Genomic DNA, 19,678 nt, shown 5'->3' with positions numbered 1-19,678 from the left:
AAAAAAAAAGAGGAAGGAGAAGGAAGACGGGAAAAAAAAAGGAAGAAGAAATATGCTCACTAATTTCGAGCACTTTCATTTGTTAAAGCACAGAATGTTAAATTAATCATGTGCGTTGGAATACATCAGCATGAATTAGAAGGGTGTGTGTGTGTGTGTGTCTGTGTGTGTGTGTGTGTGTGTGTGTGTGGTGAGGTGGGGTGGTGTGTGTGTGTGTGTGTGGGTGTGTGTGTGTGTGTGTGTGTGTGGGGGGGGGGGGGGGGGGGGGGGAACAGGCTGCTACTGCGTCATCATCTTCTGCTCAGCCTGGAATGGCAAGTATTTCAGAGGAGGTGCCAGAAAGCTTGTGTCACCTTCACTCTTGCCACACACACACACACACACACACACACACACACACACTGTAAACACATTATATGATATTTGGAGGAAGTCTTGGAAGCCTCAGCCTGAGGATTGACCAACAGTCAGAATGTTTACAATGAGGTCAGACTGACTTTTTTTTCCTTTAAAGAAATCAATAGTTGGTACGGACTGCACGCTGTAGCGATGCTGGGGAAAAAACAGAAAAAGGCAAAGCTTTGCTGCGCTTGGCCGAGACGCCGTCCATGCCTGTCTCTGCTGATTTCTCTCTTTGCCCCTTTCACTTTCCCCCCACTCTTGAACGCTCCCTGACTTCACCCCGGCCTTCACTTCCCTCCCGTGACGTGAACAGAAACTGTAATGGACAAATGTTAATAATTAATGTCAGAGCAAATAGAGACAATTAAGTGTGTTGACTGGACCATTAATTTTCCTGGAGGCAGTTGGGTGGGGAGAGAGCCCATCTGTAGTGCCAGTCGCCTCTTTGCGACCCATTATTTTTTCCACCATCAGAGGTGCACCTGGTCAGTCACTTCGCCATCCATCCTGTTCGGGGGAAAATTGCAGGTTTGTTTTTACTGTGAGCTGCACCCGAGTTGTGGCTGTCGCACTAATCTGCTACTTGTAGCAGTTATCAGTCAGGGATTGACCTCAATGGCTGCACTGGGCCATCCGGGCTAATTTATTCACTTTTAATACAATGTGTATTATTTGTGGCCGACACCATGGTTCACTATTAAGCGTGTCGCCTCACAGCAAAAAAGGTCACTTGTTTGATCTCAGGGTCTGGAGCAGGCATGGGCAAACTATGGCCCGCGGGCCATATGTGGCCCCTTAGGCTTTTTATTCCAGCCTGCTGAACTTGAAGAAATTATATTAATAGTCAGTGAGTCATAAAATTAGCTGTATTTCATCCATTTTCCAGTGTTTTAAGAGGGATTTCAATAAAGAGCTAAATACTGTGGGGCTTCAAAAATACATGTTTTGTGGTGACTTTGCTTTTGTTTATTTTCAATTAACCTTAAAGCACATGTTTTCTACATATCCCATTATAAATTTCTCTTATGAGGTGGGTCACCAAAGCACTCCATCCATCTGCTCCTACTCCGGCCCCCTCTGTCAAATTTTACAACCCATTGTGGCCCCACCAGTCAAAAAGTTTGCCCACCCCGAGTCTGGAGTCTGAATCTTTTCCTTGTGCCTGCCTACCAAAAAAAAATATTTTTTTAAATTTGTGAGGCAAACAAGGAATTCTAATGGTTGTTGGTCTATCTATGAGTCGCTATGATAAACTGGCAACCCAGCGTCTAGGGTGTGACCCTGCCTTCACCTGAAGGGACGGGCTACAGCAACGCCTCCCACCTTGAGTGCAGGAGAGGCGGGGAAAGAAATTACTGAATAAATGAATGAATTAAGTTATTATTTGAGATTATTTGGATTTAAAATGTTCTCATTACACTGATAAAAAATACCAGACAAAACACCTGGAGGCTGATAAGACGTCCTTCAACAGGTCGTACCCGCCTGAATATTTTCCATCAATGATTTTTTTTGTTACCAAATTTATGAACGGCAGTCATTTTTTTTCTTTGTTGAATATCTTGTCAGCCAAAAACAAAAGCCAGGCCTACATCTACTTCCAGAAAAGCCAAGGGGAGCCTGTCAGTGGCCTACAATGACCCAGAAACCCCAACATATTTCATACCCCACAACGATCGTGGTCACATTAAGGCCTCACTTGTTTGCTGCCATTCATCTTAGATACAATCACCAAGTGAAAACACGTGGAACAAGCAGTCTTGACACACAACTCATACCCACGGCGCTGGCAGCGGCTTTGACAAGTGATGACTTGAAGAATGTAGGTCAGACACAAGTGATGTCCAAGGGATCCGTGTGAAACGAGGCAATGTTTATCCCTCTTGCTACAGGGATCATGGCGACGCGGTGCCTGCCGGACTGAATGAAGCCTGGGAAAGAGGGTTTAGAGCCTGGAGGGAGACAGGAAGAATGCCAGGGCTCGAGAAAATAAAAGTTTCTTCTGGAGGAACCCAAGGAGCAGAACCTCATAGATGAAGAGCTCAAACTGTGCTACTGCTGCCCTTCACTTGACATCCAACCAATCTGGCTGGTGATCAGCTATTGGCGTGAATGGTTATCAGGGAGATCAGGGAATAAAATTGTGACGTATTAGTGCAGTTAGTCAACCCTTGGTGAATAGACAAATCGTCTCTCTGAAAAGTAGCTTAGCATAGTGATGCTACCATAGGGAATAATATTTCCTCAGTAATGTCAGAAGACGTTGCAAAAATGTTCAGTTTTTATGTGATCGCTTCATTTGGATGTGAGCACTGTGTATCAGGCCGTGTCATCTGTTGTACACATGGCCAGTGTGTTGGTGTGCTTGTGTGTGCGGGGGCGTTGGCCAGTGTTTAGCCCACACAGCAACGTGCTCGGCTCTTCACGCTGTCCATCCTTGAAACAGCGTTTCCTTTCACAACGAGCCTCCGCCCGACGACTAGCTGACCCGGCGACGACTGCGTGCGCCGCTAACTTCCCCGCTCTGAAATTCTGCGTGGGCGACCACTAAATTGTTTGTAATGTCGCGGCAATCGCCGCAATTGAACAATACTGTCAATTGCTGTCAACTCATTCGGAGAGCCGCTCTTGAGAGACGGGAGGGCGCCCGCTGGTAAACACGCGGTTCCGTGTGCAAAGAGGAAACAGCGTTCTGACGGTTAGACATTCGTATTTTCTGTCGCTTCATGACGATCAATAACAAACAATGACTGTCATTGTTCTCTGTCGACTCGATATGGAAATAAGGGAAAGCATATTAAAAAACACTGCCCGTCGACAAAAGACTCTCACGTCTGTGCCATATTCCACAGATAATGGCAATAAAAATTGCAGCAGATTGCCGGCGTGATTGCACCCATGGGACATTATCAACATCAACCAGATCAGGCTGGATCAGACCAGATCAGCACCACGACTACAAATGCTTTCCTTTTGGTCTGAAACACGCAACTACATAACCTTAACTCTGCTTTGAATGCATTTGTAACTCTACTCACCAATCGTTCACTGTGTACATTGAAGGTCACATACTGCTGATTTATTTTTGTCGTGTACAGGGAAAGCAAATTGACTCTGTTTTATAATGCTGGCATTGTTGTTGTTTTTTGTTTGTGTGTGGCTATCGGTGACACCTTCGCTGCAACACAACTGGTGACCACTAGGCAAACTTTAAAGCTAATCTTAACAGAATCACTGTAACTAGCACAGGTAATAATGGAGAATGGGACAATGTGACAGATGATAATAACCAAATGTATTAGTCCACAATTACCAAGCACTGCAAAATTGCAATTGAAATTGTAGCTAAAATCTAACATGCAAAAATAGAATGTTTCTTAAATCCTGTGTATTCCACTCGCGTTTCAATTTAGGAAAAAGCAGCATGTGTGAAAGGGAAGGCGACACTTTGATGGTGATAGTCCAGACTTCTTCTGTACATCAAATTCAAGCAGAGGTGACGGATTTGACAGCGCTAGTTTATCTAAAGAGCGTGCATACCGGAGATTGTAAAGTGGCTTCCTATTGGTGCAAGGGGCATAATTAGACGCATGTGACCACCTGAGGAAGCCTGCAGTTCCCCTTTTTGTTGTTTAAATCCTACCACAGCCTCTTCCTTCCAGCCTCCTTCTTTGGGTTTTCAGTGCAGCACAGAGGAGTCACTTCTGGCTTTCATCTCAACTTAACCTCTTGTCATATACCTCCTGCCGTTCTATATGTAAATGAATGTGACTGCTTATGGAATTCCTGAGACGTTAAGACTGACTTCAAACACTCGCTATCAGGGAAAATCTCTGAAAGATATTTCAGGGTTGATATCTCCGCTGCCGTGCAAGGTTAGTTTTGAAAAGAGATGAGACAGAAGCCGTGCCGATGGTACACTGACTTGTTGCATTTACCATCTTCAAACTTTTTCCAGTCATAGAGAGAGCTGTGAATCATTTGCCATATGACTTACTCAGAAAAGAAACCTTCGATTTAGACTCGTCTCAGCCGACCTCGGCCTCGTACGATGGGACTCCTGTTCACGTGTGCGCTCCCACTCTCATGCGACAGGTGCCGCCTTCTACAGTATTGCCTTCACTCCCCTGGACTGTTTTTGCGTGACTGGCCGACCTCTCCGGAGAACGTCAGTCAAGGAGACGGCGTGTGAGGCTATAATCACGCAACTCAGACCCGACAAAGCGCGACACTCCACGCCGCAACCCTGCCAGTCAGTGCGGCTGGACACAGGTCGCCGCGCTGAACGCCCACAAGACTGCGTATGTCTCTGACAGGAAAGGAAAAAAAAAAAGGTGTTGCTCTGAGGAAATATATACCTTTCCCTGCCACTCAGCATTTCCTCCCTTTCCTCTTTCCTGTCTCCGGAAAGCGTCCAGTCAAAACACTTGTAGCAGAATTTTAACTTGTCTGTCCTCTGCTTGTTTTGCTGACAGATCAGAGACAGACTCCTTGTTTTAACTTGTCCTCCTACGCAGCTACTTGTGTTTCCCCGAGATTTGTCTTGTTTATGGCGCTGGCCACTGTGGCAGGGGAGCACTCGGGAGACTTCTGGTGCAGACTTAATTAAATTGTCAGCAAATGCCTCATTAAGCTGATGATTGTACGTACACAGGGAGAAAATGCTTTCTTGTTTCTAAAAACATCCACGGCAATTTGTGATCTAACCGTTAGCAAAAGCATCAAAACACAAAGGCAAACCTGCTGTTAATTATAAAAACTAAATATGCTTGTAATTTGGAAAGGGTTGTTTGCGTAAAATACATAACGTAGTGCATTTTTTTTTTATATCCTGGACTCTAGTGGAGCAAACTTTCACAAAACATTTCACTCCCCAAAAAAGATAAATAAACAACTCCTGAAACAATGCCCAGTTGTTGTTTCCTGCACCCTATAAAAGGCTTTTGTCAACCCCCATGACGCGATGATGTCGCGTACCGCTGCGTACACACAAATATAAAGCTAAACAGGAAGTGATGCCATCAATTCTGCATCGTTCTGCATTCAAAATTCGAACAGTTTGGTTGTACAACTTACGTTATTGGACAAATGTGTTTGTTAGTAAAAGAAAAAAAACCAAACAACACATTCGAAATGTATTGATAACCTGCAGCACTCAGTAAAGACACAGCTCCACGGCAATCAATGAAGGAAACAGTGTGAATGAAAACAACACACTGCCTCGGCTTGTACTGTTGTTGTTTTGTCTAGTCTTGTGTGATTGTGTGTAAAAACTGCCCCAGAAAAATGAACCCGAGTGAAAAAACTGAATTCCAGGAATTTTGATGGCTAGCAAAGCATGTGAAAACCCCAACGACAACTTTAGGATTTATTTAGGAGGCAATTTACAGATACTGTAGTGACAACATGCTTAATTTGCAATAAAGAGGAGTTGTCTTTTTTCAAATAAAAGCTAATGTGTAGCATTTTCAATGTAAAGTCGGAGTCGACATAGAGAACATTGAGCTCAGAAGACCTGCGCTGTTTGCGTCTTGACAGATATTTCGCAACATTAACAGATCCACCTATGAGGAGACCGAAGCATTTCTTTGTTGCATTCACACACACAAACAAAAAAAATCTAACAGCCATTCTCATTTCCTAAAATCCTGTGTTTAACTTTGATTTTTCCAGTAACTGCGAGAACAGTTTTCCCTATTTTCCTAAAACCTTCCGAAATGTGGAAAGTGTAGCAGAAAGGGTTCCAATTATCCGCCATTTAGTATTTTTGTCAGAAAAAATTGTGTGATAATGCCCGCTTTTAAAAACCTCTAAAAAAACCAAAACTCTTTCTAACTTTCTAAAAGTGGTGCATAATACACAAGAAACTACAAAAACATCCCTCCCCCTTTCTTCCCCATTATAATACAAATATAATATATTATAATACACATATAATTGGAAAACCTCAGCACCAATTTCAGCACCTTAAATTTTTTGCACCTAAATTAAAGTAATAAAAAGTTTGCATTGATAACTGCATTCTGATTCCTATTTGTCTCCATTTACAGGTTGTGTACTTTGGATGCACGGACTTAATCAGCGGGTGCAGCCTTTTTGTGCGCTGTTTGTTTCCGTTGCTCCGAGTTGACTCCATCTGACAAGCACTGGCCTGACCTCAAACAGCCACTCAGGCCGCGGTGGGACGAGGCAGCGACGGAAAATGGGGTCAGGTCCAATCAACGTTGCTGTCATGATTATGTCCAGTTCACTCCGACCTGTAACCAGGCAACAGGCAGCGCCTGCCACAAAGCCGATGTGACAGTGGCAGGTAGACTGAATGCGGAAAGGCTGGACAGGAAGCTGGGGGCGGCGGGGGCGGCGAGAGGGGTTGTGGGGGTTGGAGAGGGCAAGTGAAGCCTAGTTCTGTCCGACCAATCATGCTCACAGGACTTGGCACGGCGTGCGCCGATCAGCTGTTGCACGCGGCAAAGGTGTGTGTACTCTAAACAAATGCATTGGCCCTTATCTTGTTTTGTCCTTGTAGCCAAACGCAATGCATCAACATTATCGCCAACTGGGATAAAAAATAAATAAATAAATAAATAAATGAATAAAAGAGGTCAGGAAATCGTTTTGATCTCATACCATTAAATAAGAAATCCTTTACGTAGCTCCGGGACAGAAGGAGCACGAGGATGTTTTTGCAGGAGACAAAAGGCAGGGAAGGGAATCTAATGCTGCGCTGCGAGGGCTGCTCTTGTATACAAGTGTTCACGTTCAGAAAGTCATCTGATGTGCTGGTATGTGGTTGGAGCTACTTCATAATAATAATAATAATAATAACAACAAAAACAAACATCTCTCTGTAGTGTAGCGGCATGTAATAACGACCGAGACCGCTCTTTATTTAGTTCAATGATGAATAAATGAAATGATGCACTGACAAGACATTAAATGCTTGCCGGATGCGGCATGAATGTTCATTAAAATAGGAAACAAACTTAATGTGTTTACACAATGCGTGTGAGTGGGTCTGTGTGTGATCACTGGGTGAACACTCGGACCGGCGGTTTGTCTTTTTTCAACAGCATGACATTGTCGCCGCCGCCGCCGCCACTGACAGCCCAGGTGCGGCCACGACAAGATGAATTTCTGCAATTTTCGGCACTTTTCCTCCTCTGTTGGCGGCTTGTGTTGGTTAAAGACTGTCTGGCCCGCCGAGACGCACAATCTTGTCCTGTCAACCCTCGGCCGCTTCACCACCACGAACTCTGGGGTGAATTTTGAAGCCCGCAAAGAGCCGAGGAGCAAAGCGAGATCACAACATCTGCCAAATAAGTTTGGACTTGCAAAGGGTGAGCGCACATCACGGCTGTTTATGATGGTGATTGGCTTTATGCTCCCATCTTTCTGCAACAGTGATCAAAGTGATGGAAACACACCACATTTCCCTCTTTTTCGTCTCTTACTTTGGGAATGTTCAAAAGATTCACTTTGCAATAAATATTGAGAAGTGATTCATTCATGAGTCATGCTTTCTGGTATCTACAAGACATAAAATGATGGGAAAAAAAATTGCAGCAGCCCCTTGAAGTGCAACAGAAAATAATAACAACAAAGGCCCGTATGACCTCCAAAATCACAAACAACGAAAAAAGAAAAATTAGCCACAGATGAAACAGTGTGTTAGAATGTTGTAGCGTCACAAAACATTTCAGCACAGTGTGTTGGTAGATGTAAAGGAGCTTAGAACCAGTGAGCATCGTTTACCTATAACACATGGATCATTTGAGAAGCTTTGTGGACCTGTGGAGGTGTTTCAAGCCTACAGGAAGTGTGTTTTTTTTGGAGAACACGAATTAAGTAAAAAGGTTCTCGGTTGTGTCCTCAGTTATCCGTAAACTCGTAGTAGCGCCTCGCGCTGAAGGAGCTCATGTCTTGAATTTTTCTAATGGCGGAGAAATACGAATTCCAATCGCCTTTCCTGGGGTCTCAAGCGGAGTTCCAACTCCAATTCCGATTCCAATCGAAGTTCTCAAACTCCCATCAAAAGTCGGACTAACACCAGAGTTGTCCGATCACAGTCGGACTAAGACGGTAATTTGGTTTTCTCCAGTGTCATGTAAACGTACTGATTGAACATGCTGCGTATACGCTGATGATTAGTGACTATCTCCTCGCTGACGGACGAGGGCGTCGCTGCCCTTCGACGGCCGACGAACGAAACACAAACCAAAGCTCCAGCGCCAGAAGCGCCTACTCACCACGGCCTCCTGCGGACGTCGTACAGGTCAATCTTGTTTGGTGCCCTCCACGGCGTGGCTGGAGAGGGCAGGAGGAGAAATAATGAGCGGCGCGGCCGAGGATGCCCGGGGGTCAGATTAGATCAAAGCCATCATAATTTCACTCCGTCTATCGAGTGACCAGGTTACAGCCATCTGATAAGAGGCTGCCAATGTTCCTCCGCCGAGGAGGCCCCGGTGGTGGGGGGGGAGGGGTCAATGTAGACATTATCAGGCTGCGGCTGCGAGCTCCGAGGTGGGGAGTGGAGGAGGCGTGACTCGGCGGGGCCTTACCTGGGTAGTATCGAGTCACTCCCGTGGCGCTGCCGAACACCTGCCAGCGCAGCGAGCTGTCCTCCCGCCGGTTGTCGATGAACACCCTCTCCAGCGCCTGCGTCCAGTTCAACTCGTTTAAGATGACCGGAGCTGTCGGAGGGCACACACACACGCACACGCGCACACGCACACGCACACGCACACGCACACACACACACACAGATAAACAAACATGAGGTGACTCACTACAGTGAATGTGCAACTTCAGTCGAAGCACTTTCCCGTGTCCCCGAGCATCGAATTCTTTTTTTGTGGTTCCTTCTGCAATGAGGACAGTATAAATCCCCGTTGCAGAAACAACAACAACAACAACAACAACAACAACAACGCACACACACTAGCACGCACACACAGAGAATAGCCCTCTGGTTATCGAACTGAAATAAAAAGGGAGGAAAAATGTAAATGAGTTCTGATTATGTGCAATAGTCCCTCAAAGTGTATATATATATATATATATATTTGAAAAATTAACTACAGGCAGTAAAAAAAAAAAAATATCATTATAATCGGATTATAACTGTAAATTTTGATTTTCTTTTCCCCCCTACACTTGGTTTTTCTGCACTCAAAATAAACACAGACCCCCAAATTTTCACTGAAATAATAAAGAAGAATTCCCCTTCTGGATAACCTTGTCCACAGGGGCAGCAGCAGCAGCAGCAGCAGCAGCAGCAGCAGCAGCAGCAAATATGGTTTTATGCAGGCAGACGGGCGGTTGCTGAGGCAGGGTATCGGCCTAATCTGGCTGATCTGAGAGGAGTCAAGCCGAGGAGGAATCAGAGGTGACTTTGCTGGGGGTCGGATGTCACTCGCAGAGCATGGAGTCCACAGAGAGGAGCTCCGGAATGTTTTTGCATGCAAACTACATTCCGCCGAACGTCCGCGGCGAGCGTTTGCGTCGGATGCGGCGCGGGGACGCTGAACGGCTGAGACAAACGATCGGGAAAACAGCATAGTCTGCTCTCTGCCTCTTTGTGTGTGTGTGTGTTTATGTCTATGTGCGTGCCCTGCTTGACGCGCCAATGCGAGCGCCGACTTAAAATGTGGGCCCGCAGATATATCTCGCAGGTCAGCCGCGCTCTGTAAAAACAGATTTACGGCTACAGGGGGGACGTATTCATCATCCAGTCAACAAGAGGGGGGATAAAACACTGGCGCTGTGGTGGGACAGGTGTGGAAAAGAAACACCACAATCGTGTCCAAGTGGGTGCTCGTGTCTGCCTCCGACCTTTTTCATAAGAGGGGCCGCACGCAAACGGAACAAATTTTTTAAAAAAAGACTTGCTTTTAATGTGTTTTTAATCAACTTCCTGCCCAAAAAAGTATTTTCCGATGAGAGATATGAACTCAATTGTATTAGAGAGGGAAGTCTGGAGTTCGGATTATCAGTTTGTTTTGTTTTGTTTTTTTTACAAAGCCCCTCCAGATGGGAGGGAAGCCGTGCCGTCCTTGTTTGGCCTCTGTCACGAGTGGCTCGGACAGAAATATCATTTTCGACGGGCCAGAAAAAAGCTGGGATGGCTCATCTTTTCCCTGAATCCTGCTCTTTTGTCATAACTCATTAAGGATTGCTGTTCAGCCATGGTTTTAGGCCCGGTGGAAAGCCCACTGAGTTGATTGGAGCTGATATGAGTTGGAGAGTGGTTGTCCAATCAACTCTTGGAATCAACTCTACCTAAATAAATCAATTCAGAAATCTATGTGACGTTTATTTCCTTCTCTGACAGGAATTTATTCATTTAAAAATATGGAGGAGTCAGTGACACAGAGGTCATTGGCCAGCCCAGATTCATCACTGGCTACACACCTGCCTCACACTATTGTCACCTGTCATCCTTGATGTACTGCTTCTGCTTTTTTCTATTTTGGATGCGTGAAAGTTTCTTTTTTCTTTCTTTGTTCAACAATGCACGAACCCATAAAATGAAAAAATAAAATAAAATAACACCACCGCTCATCTCCATCATCCCAATAGATGCTTCTCACTTCAGGAATTTTCAAGGTTTCAATTTCACAATAAAATAAATACACACTCCAGCTGTGGCAGAACTATGCTGCGCCAGGAAGGGAATACTTGAGTCCAATTACTATAACCACCACCAGGACAAAAAACATAAACTCGTTTCCCTTATAATTCATAGACTTGAATGCAAAAATAAAGCAATCTATGTGAATAGATTGCGTCAAAAAGACCGAAAAATATATTTTTTGCCCATTAGAGTGCAAAAACCCCAAACACGTAAAAAAAGACATTGCAGATTTCACGTGCTAGAGTCAGATTTTGAAAGAACATATTAAAGCCCTGTAATTATAACAGTAAAATGTTTAACAAAAGGAAGCAGGCAGGTCTCAGGCAGGGCTCAGGCAGGTGGAACTCAAACACAGATCATACTGTCAAATTCAAAAAAGCCAACAAAAGAAAAGAAAAGATGAAGAACAAAAAAAAATCCAATTTCAAAGCACAGAAAAACCAAAGTAGACCAAAAACATGATGGAAGGCTGGGTAACAAAAGCAGGAAGTGATAAACTGGAAGGGAGAAAATCTTAGAAATAAAAGAACCTTCAATACAGAAAACATCAGCCAGGGTGAGGATCATAAAGGAAACAACTGATGCAGAGCGGTGTTGTGTTTTGCTTAAGAAGTTCATTCCATATACATACACATACACACAACATGATGTAATCTGTCACTTCCACAGCTCTGAGTCAGTACAGACTCCTCGGGGGATTTGCTTCACCAAGTAACCTACATAAACTGAGGACTCATCCATATTTATGTATTTTTTAAATTTAAATTTTACGAATGCAGATTTTTCTATGTACCTTGTAGAAGAGGTTTATGTCACTGTAAATCAAATGAAGGTTTCAGAAAAAAAAAACAGTTTGTGTGTACAGGAGATATACAGTATTTCGAGCAGGACTTTTCAAATATGCCTCAATAAAAGTGCATCAAATACCTTTTATATTGCTTTTTATTATGCCGGGCTAAATTCGGTAAAACCAATGCACAGCTTTGTTGTAATTACATGAGGATTCATTTCTGCAAAATCACTTCTCCATAAACTTCCATTACTTTTGGAAAATTAGGAGGCAGAAAAGCTCCATGTTGTCCCTCTCCCAGCAACACATTTACATTTGCCAAAAGTCCAGATGGCGCTGAGTGGAAAGTCCAAAGCGTGAAGCAGGGAAGAGACAACTCTGCCACTTTGAACTGGAATTTGAAAACTTGCGGCGGCTGCTGCTCCCATGACTCCGATGGATATCAGCACGACCGGTGGCTCTATATTACTCATGTTGGTGAGTGGAGATTATCGGCCAACCAAACCGTGCATTTCAATTTTCATCTCGGCCGTGCAATACTCCGAGGTCAAAGAGCCATCTGATTAGCGTGTAAAAAGTATTATCCTTTAAGCACGAGCTATCACAGCAGCGCTGGTGAGCAGCGGCCTGTGAGACATCCTGGGAGCTCTTATCAGGCAAACCACTGGCTCTGTAATGATAGATGTCCCGGGAAGGGCCAGGGGCACGGAGACACCCTGCAACCTCAAAACCTCTGAACTGGGACCGACTGGACTGCACCGCCAATGCGCAAATCAATGCGGCAAAGGAAAAAATGTTTTAGGGTCCCTGATGGTGTCATAGTTTTGTTTATGGTTTGAGCCAAACCGGTACACGTGAACCAACAAAGAGAGGCTTTGGGAGCCACGGCCACTCGCACTCTCCTCTCCACCCTCTCCCTCCCATATTCAAAGCTACAAACACCCGCTGAGGGAGTGATGGAAAATGTCGAGAGGCAACGTCAGCAGGTGATGCCGCAAGCCTGTGAATGTTGAGTGAACTAGCCAGACATGCTAACGTTAGCATTGGAATCATGCTGGGTCGTTTCATGAGGATGTTCTGCAGCTCCCTCCCGGGTAAATCCAGAGGGTCACCTTAGGGCGCAATCTTTCGTTCCGCTTTCTGCTATCTGGTTTTCCCAGGAAAAAAAAAAAAATAGAGGTGGTTCTTCCCCGAAGGTATATATGCACAAACTCAGACACGTGGCCGGAATTGCTATAAACAAGAAGATAGAAAGGGTTTAAAATCCACAGACATTAGGACGTGTGATGTGATGCTCTACCCCCAGATGAAAGAACGCCACTGGAGCTTCATACACATCTTTTATCTCCTTGTATCTGACGATGGTGAAAATCACATATTGTCCCTTTAATGTGGCATTCCAGAGAGAAGATATCGTAACTCTTCTTTTTCATCATTAAGCCTTATGGTACAGAGCAGCCCCCCCCCACCGAAATGGAAGCCTGTGTAAATTGTGCACCGACCAATCACATTTCTTCCTGTTGGTTTAGCCAAAGGTGCAACAGCTTCAGTCATCCTATTCGTGCAAATGATGACATAAAACATTACATGAGGCCGTTTTGCATCAACACACCTTTAGTTTCGTTTTTTTTTTTCTATTCATAATACGAAAATGTGCAAAGACTTCAGATAAAACACCAGCTACTGCAGCATCCACGCTATTCTCTGAAGCTGCGCAGAGGCTCGCAGCCACTTCCTGGATTTCTTCATCATCATGTGCGGCGTTTTTAAAGGGCCGTCTGGGATAAAAATGCTACCTGACTGCCCCGGATTGGATATGGAATCTGACGCAAAGTTACCACCAGGAGTGAACACAAACAAGACGGATAAGGAAACAATTTGTGGTTGGAAAAACTGAACGTTTCCAGCTGCCGTGTAAGGTTAGCATGCAAGAGGCCAACTCTGAAATCACACACACACACACACACACAAACGCGCGCGTGCACATACACGCTGACTGCAGGTGTTCTCTACTGAAAAGGGCACATCAGAGATAAGACAACACGGCGAGCTAATTCGCTGTGATTAATTCACTGAGGGTGTATCGTGACTTCTCCGGACAGTAGATAAAACGACACATTTTGCCCCTCGGGGATGGAGGGTATGTATCTCTATATGTGTTCAAACATCCAGACAACACCTCCCCCCCTCCTACATGCACACACACCACACCCCGAGCGCAGGGGCTGTGTTCATCGTTCACGCGAAAGACGCGTGTGCTCCCCCCTTGCCATCTATTAAAGGTAATACTTCCTCCCCCTACTTGGGATTTAAAGCACCCTGGGCTTTGCAGCATTGTGGAGCAAGACTGCAAGCAGGGTGGAGGTGGTGGTGGTGTTGGGGAGGGGGACAATTATGAGCAGAATTTATGGGGCATTTCTGCGCAGATCATTTCTCAGCAGCCCCCCCCCCCCCCCCCGCATTACTCACAGCGATATACTTGAGATAAAGTGTCGTCCAAACCCAATCTGCACCTTATGCTCTGGATTAACGCAACATTATATAAATGGGCTTGTAGGGCTCACGTGGCTGAGGAAAAAAAAGAAAAAGAAAGACAAAAGCACAGAGACCTGCTATATGTCTTCTATGGGAACCCAAGTGGCTCTTCTAAGAAGGCCGTAATGGTAATTGTGCAAGCTATTAAGTTGGAGCCCTTAAAGAGAGTCAGACCCATTAGCACCCCACGGAGTGATCACATGATCAGCTTTGGAAAAACTGACCAAGCGCTGGACTTTTTTTCCCCGTCTATCTGTTGTGATGACACACACGTGACGTCACTTCTAGACAAATGTCGCCAGCTCTGGATCTTCACTGAGCAGCCATCTCGGCCAAAGCTATTCATCAAGAGAAGTGTCGTTTTTTGCAGCACATAACAGGCTGGTGAAATTCAAGCTGATCACGATGGCAAATCTCCGGCAGTTTGCAGCTTCTCAAGGCTTTCTCCTCCGTCCACAGCACGGATTAGGCTCTGTGGTTGTTTCACCTGAGCCGTTGATGTGTCATTGAGACAAAGAGACTTTTTAGTGCTGTATGAAATCTGCTGAGCTCGCTGACCTTGACAGAATTGACTTGTGACTTCCAGTGATGACAGTTTTTGAAGATTTCAACCTGTTTGTTTGAAATACATGAGAAGATATTTTGTTGTTTTTGGACAAAATGTCAGCATAAAATAAAATAAAAAATAAAAAAAGACCAACTCCGCAACCCTTTGTGTTCTTCTCTGGCTTGCCAACCCGATTTGCTTCTTTAACCTCCTCCCATTTCCTGTTTCCCCTCCCTGTCTTTCCTTCTTTCCTCTTCTTTGCTTTGTGGCCTGGCAGTGTGTTAAAGAGCCCTGGACCCTAAACTCTTTCATCCTGGGGAGGGAGCGACGGAAACAGGAGCTGGCAGCGGCTCACACGTCCACAAAGACGAGCTAAAACAAAGTCTCCGCCTTCCCGGAGAAGAAACGAAATGTGTCTTTTTGTAGCTTAAGAGAGAAGAAAAAAAAAAAAAACATCCAAAAGAAACTACGCAGCCTAATTTGTAATCTTTCCAACACACCAAAACATGCTTGCAACATTGCTTTGCCACTGAAACAGCAGCATTTACCAATTGGCATTAAACTGCATGTGGAGGATTTCCTCTGTCTGCCATTAGTAAAGTAGCGTTTTGCTTGTGTGCCCCCCCCCCCCCACTAAACGGCAGTCTTAAACTGCAAAAGCTCACAGATAAATTTCTCTCTGGAGGGATGATTATTCAATATGGAGGAGGAGGAGGAGGCAGAGAGTTTGCCGGGCCTCCGGAGAGCTCCTCCGAATATTCTTTTTAATTATTTCTAAAGAAATAACAAACACGCGGAATGTAATTTGCGAGCCTGCTGGTGAGTGAAGTGGGAGTTTGCTGTGCTGACTGTTCTAATTAGCGTGCGGCTAAATGATAGTGCTCCTTCACTGGGCACCGACTATAGGGTGCGGGTGAGGGTGAGGGTGAGGAGGGTGAGGAGTGGCAGGCGGAGGAAGATGGAGCCTGTAATATCAAACGACAGCGAGCAAGGCAGCCCCGCAGTGTTTATACCCTCTTTCTTCTTTTTGGGTGGGGGGTTCAACTATTTCCAATTCCATTTCACTCACCCCCCCGCCCCCCCTCACCTCTCATCCACAAATCACTCCCCCCCCCGACACACATTCCAATGTGGTTTGATGTTGCGAGCTGACTAGTCGATCTCCCGTCAAGCTTCCTCCACTGGAGGGAACCTGCGGCGCAGTGAAACAAACACCGGCTGTGTTGTCTGTGCACACACACACACACACACACACACACACACACACACACACACACACACACACACACACACACACACACACGACAGTTTTCATTTAGCTAGAGCCAATCCCGACATTCAAGGCCCCCCCAACTTTAAAGGTGACAGACGCAGCCCGCGCTAATTTGGCAACTCTGACTAATTGGAACCCCTGCGTATATAATTCCACCACGTAACCAGCGGAAACTGTCACTGCCTCTTTTCATCACGTCCGCTCTCCCTTCAGAGAACAGGCCCGAGCGCCTCCGCCAGGAGTCACCTTTGTCCCTTCCGGTAGCGGGCCAGACGAGCAGACTCCCCCCCCCCACCCCCCCCACCCTCTACCCCGACATCTCCTCCGCCTCCCCCAAGACGCGTTCTGGAAGATGAGAGACATCAGAGGAGGTTTCGCTCAAACGAAACCCCGCAGATGCAAATCTCTCCCTCCCGTCCAAATCTCCGATGACATCCCCCTGCCTTTCTGCCTGCTGTATCCGTTGCACTCAATTTTCCGCCGCGCGCTACACGCACCCCGTGCAATTTGTGCTTTGCAAACACGGACATGATGATTTTTTTCCCCCCCCGCCCCCTCGCCCTTGTCTCCCTGTTCGCCTGCAGCTTCCCGGAGGAGTCTGACTGCAGACCTGAGAACGGGAGCCAAATGGATGCCAACACTGAGAGGGTAGCGAACGCTCTGATTTAGAGCCTTGTTCCTCTTTCTCTAATTACATTTTTAAATGAGTTAAAGTTTTTCTTTCTTTTTCTTTTTTTTAGTCGTTGGCTGGCCTATTTTTTGATGCTTTGGAAAATGATGCTTTAAACAAAAAAAAAAAAGAAATAGCTGAGCACTTACTAAATTACATTTCAGCTCCATTTGCACACAATGAGGTCTACTTTTAGGCTATGAGGATGCTACCAATAGTGAAGAAGTCGGGTCAGACGTATCACAGACGTCTGCTGTCTGGACAGTTTGGGAAATCTAAGAGGAAATCAATGATGCTAAAGGATGCTTTAAGTAGCAAAAGAAAACTTTATGCCACATGCTTTTTCTCATACTAATGCATTAACATCAGAGAGAACGCACAAAAACTGATGCAGGACTTAACTAAACTGAACTAAAGTCATTTTAACTAAGCAGTCTGAGTCTTAAGCACTGCGAATGTTCCATTCATTCCAATCATTTGTAAATGAGAGGCCCATGTAAAAATATTGCAGAGATTGTGACACTCTCAGTGCAAAGGAAAGAGAGAAAAAGCAACAATCCACAACCAAATACTTTTCTCTGGAGAAGCTTTCAGTGCTGGTTTACTTCAGCTGGCTCTCACTCTTCTCAATCTCCATAAAACAGCGCGGCTCTGTTTCTCTACTTTCTTCCAATTTGCACCTCCCAGCCGAAAAACAACCCAACTGTTTCTTTTATCTAAACATCAAACTTGGCGAAATGGAAAACGGAAAAGGTTCTTCTTTCATCTTTAGCGGCCTGACGATGCAAACCCTCTAAAACTGATCATAATAAAACAAACAGTGGCTGGAGCGGACAATAGTGATTCTGATCAGGGCGGAATCACGAGAGCAGGTGAATCACCGCAACGCAGCGCAGTCGCTCTTTTACCTACAGTACGCCGTTCCTCTCCATTCTCTCCTGACAATGGAGCTTCACACGGCGAGCGCCATTAAGGGCCCGCCGCAGATTAAAACTTGACTGAAAGGGGCTTGTGCATTCCCTGCCGCCGTCCTTTATTCCCCCGCGAGGAACGTCGGCCGCTTATTCTCCCGCGTGAAAACACCCTCGCGGTGAAAAGCGTGCGATTGCCCAGGCGCGCAAAATGACAGCCGCCATTTTTTCAAGCACAAAAACAGGAAAAAAGGAGGATATTTCCGACGCATATCGCACATGCTAATGCAAAACGGCCCAATCTGGTTTAATATTCCCATCTACGTTCCGACTCGGGTCCAATTACCGGCGGGATTCAGCTGAATCTACAGAATAGTCGCCCGAGAGTCATTTGTGTGGTCCCTCGCTGTTTTTTCCCTCCTTATTTTTCGGTGATTACTCCCAGGATTATATTCCCGGAGTCCTTCCTCTGCAATTATTCAGCAAATCCCTTCCTCTTCCTCACCATCGCTGCAACATTCACGGGCAGAATAAAGCCCGTCTGTCGCCGCCTAATAGACGGCGCCACCCACAACCGCGCATTCTCCCCCGGCTATGTCGGGATGTCCACCCTGTAATAGGCGACGCTAATTAGAGGGAAAGTGTGCGAATGTTTGACCTCCGCTAATTAGAAAGTTTGTGGACTTGGCAGCAGGAATCGGCGGCGAGATAATGAATCATAAAATGGTTCATTACTGCGCACAGGGAACACTCTCAATCTCAATAAACGGACACGGGGCCTTGCAGACAAATCAAACCGGGACGCATGCGCTGCCTCATTTAGTGGCTGAAAGGTTCACAATCAAAAAAAAAAAGAAAAAAAAAAAAAAGGAAAACGAAAGCTCTTATTTTTTGCTCTTGATGGTTTCTATTATTAAAGTGTCTGCTCTCCTTCACCCTCCCATCGCCGCCCTTTCGCCATGCCTCCCCCGCCCCGTCCGTTCTATCTCGCAGCCCATCTCCAAGGACGCCCATTTCGCCGCGACTGGCAATTCACTCCGCCGCTCGCCGGAGGGGAAATGTATTCAGTGCATTAACAACGTGCGCAAATCAAAGCGAGCCACTCCCGCATTTGAGTGCTAATAAACAAGATTTGCAGAATTTCATCAAAGCCGGCGAACACGATGTAGCAGCCCGGACCGGGTTCCAGTTGGCCAGTCTTTTTTCCCCGAGCGCCGCTGCCCACCCACACGGCCTGCTTCTGCTCGGCCAGACGCTGGACCCGTTGGTAACCTGGACATCGGGAACTTCTGCAGAACCAGGGTCAACGATCCGCCCACGCCACTCTCCCCCTCGACATCCTCTCCACGGCGCCCTGCAGCCTCTGACTGGCACGACCGGAAAACAACGTGACATGCAGGTGATAATCCCCCGGTCTCCATGTGTCTCTAAAGCACATGCATTAATTTCCCCTGGCATACAGTTGGAAGCTGGATAAAAAAAAAAGCCAAAATATAGCAGTGATAACAAGCAGGAAGTTAGCAAGTGTGCAGCGTGTGGACGGTTACTTCCTTGTCTAACTCATCGGCCAATACTCAGTTGCTACAGTTGGTGGAGGAAAAAATTCCCTTTGCCTTAAATAAAGCCCCAAAAGTCCTTTATTACTACATTTTTATTTAGTTCATAATAGATTTAAATTCATGCAGAAACATCAGGGGCCTGTAAAACCAATTGGCTGCTACGCTGCTGAGCGTCGCAGGCGGCAAATTCCTAATATCCACACCCGTGTCCGAGTTATTCGGCTTGGCCGGCTTGTTGCCAGGATCCCATTTTCAAACATTTCCCATCACCAGTGGCTAAAGCGCAGCCCGCACGGTTCTGGCGGAGCTGGCACGGAATCTGCGGCTGGCAATCTGGGCGTAGCAGACCACGCAAAGG

General features: G+C 45.9%; 1 protein-coding gene across 2 annotated transcripts in view; it reads right to left on the bottom strand.

Moving 5' to 3' along the window:
- The window catches only part of cacna2d2a (calcium channel, voltage-dependent, alpha 2/delta subunit 2a), a 159,970-nt gene that overhangs the window by 35,116 nt on the left and 105,176 nt on the right, over nucleotides 1-19,678 (bottom strand). For both annotated transcript variants that reach the window (XM_076037164.1, XM_076037165.1), the window contains 2 exons: nucleotides 8,961-9,092; nucleotides 8,649-8,706 (listed from right to left, as the gene is read on the bottom strand). In XM_076037164.1, the coding sequence (XP_075893279.1) occupies nucleotides 8,649-8,706; nucleotides 8,961-9,092 (190 nt within the window). The remainder of the gene's footprint in view (nucleotides 1-8,648; nucleotides 8,707-8,960; nucleotides 9,093-19,678) is intronic.

This window comes from Nelusetta ayraudi, unplaced genomic scaffold, assembly GCF_046127955.1.
Source record: "Nelusetta ayraudi isolate G7.1 ecotype Tasmania unplaced genomic scaffold, CSIRO-AGI_Nayr_v1 ptg000050l, whole genome shotgun sequence".
In the NCBI taxonomy this organism is placed as follows: Eukaryota; Metazoa; Chordata; class Actinopteri; order Tetraodontiformes; family Monacanthidae; genus Nelusetta; species Nelusetta ayraudi.
Note: the sequence above shows the minus strand (reverse complement) of the source record. Positions and strands in the feature narration are given on the sequence as shown.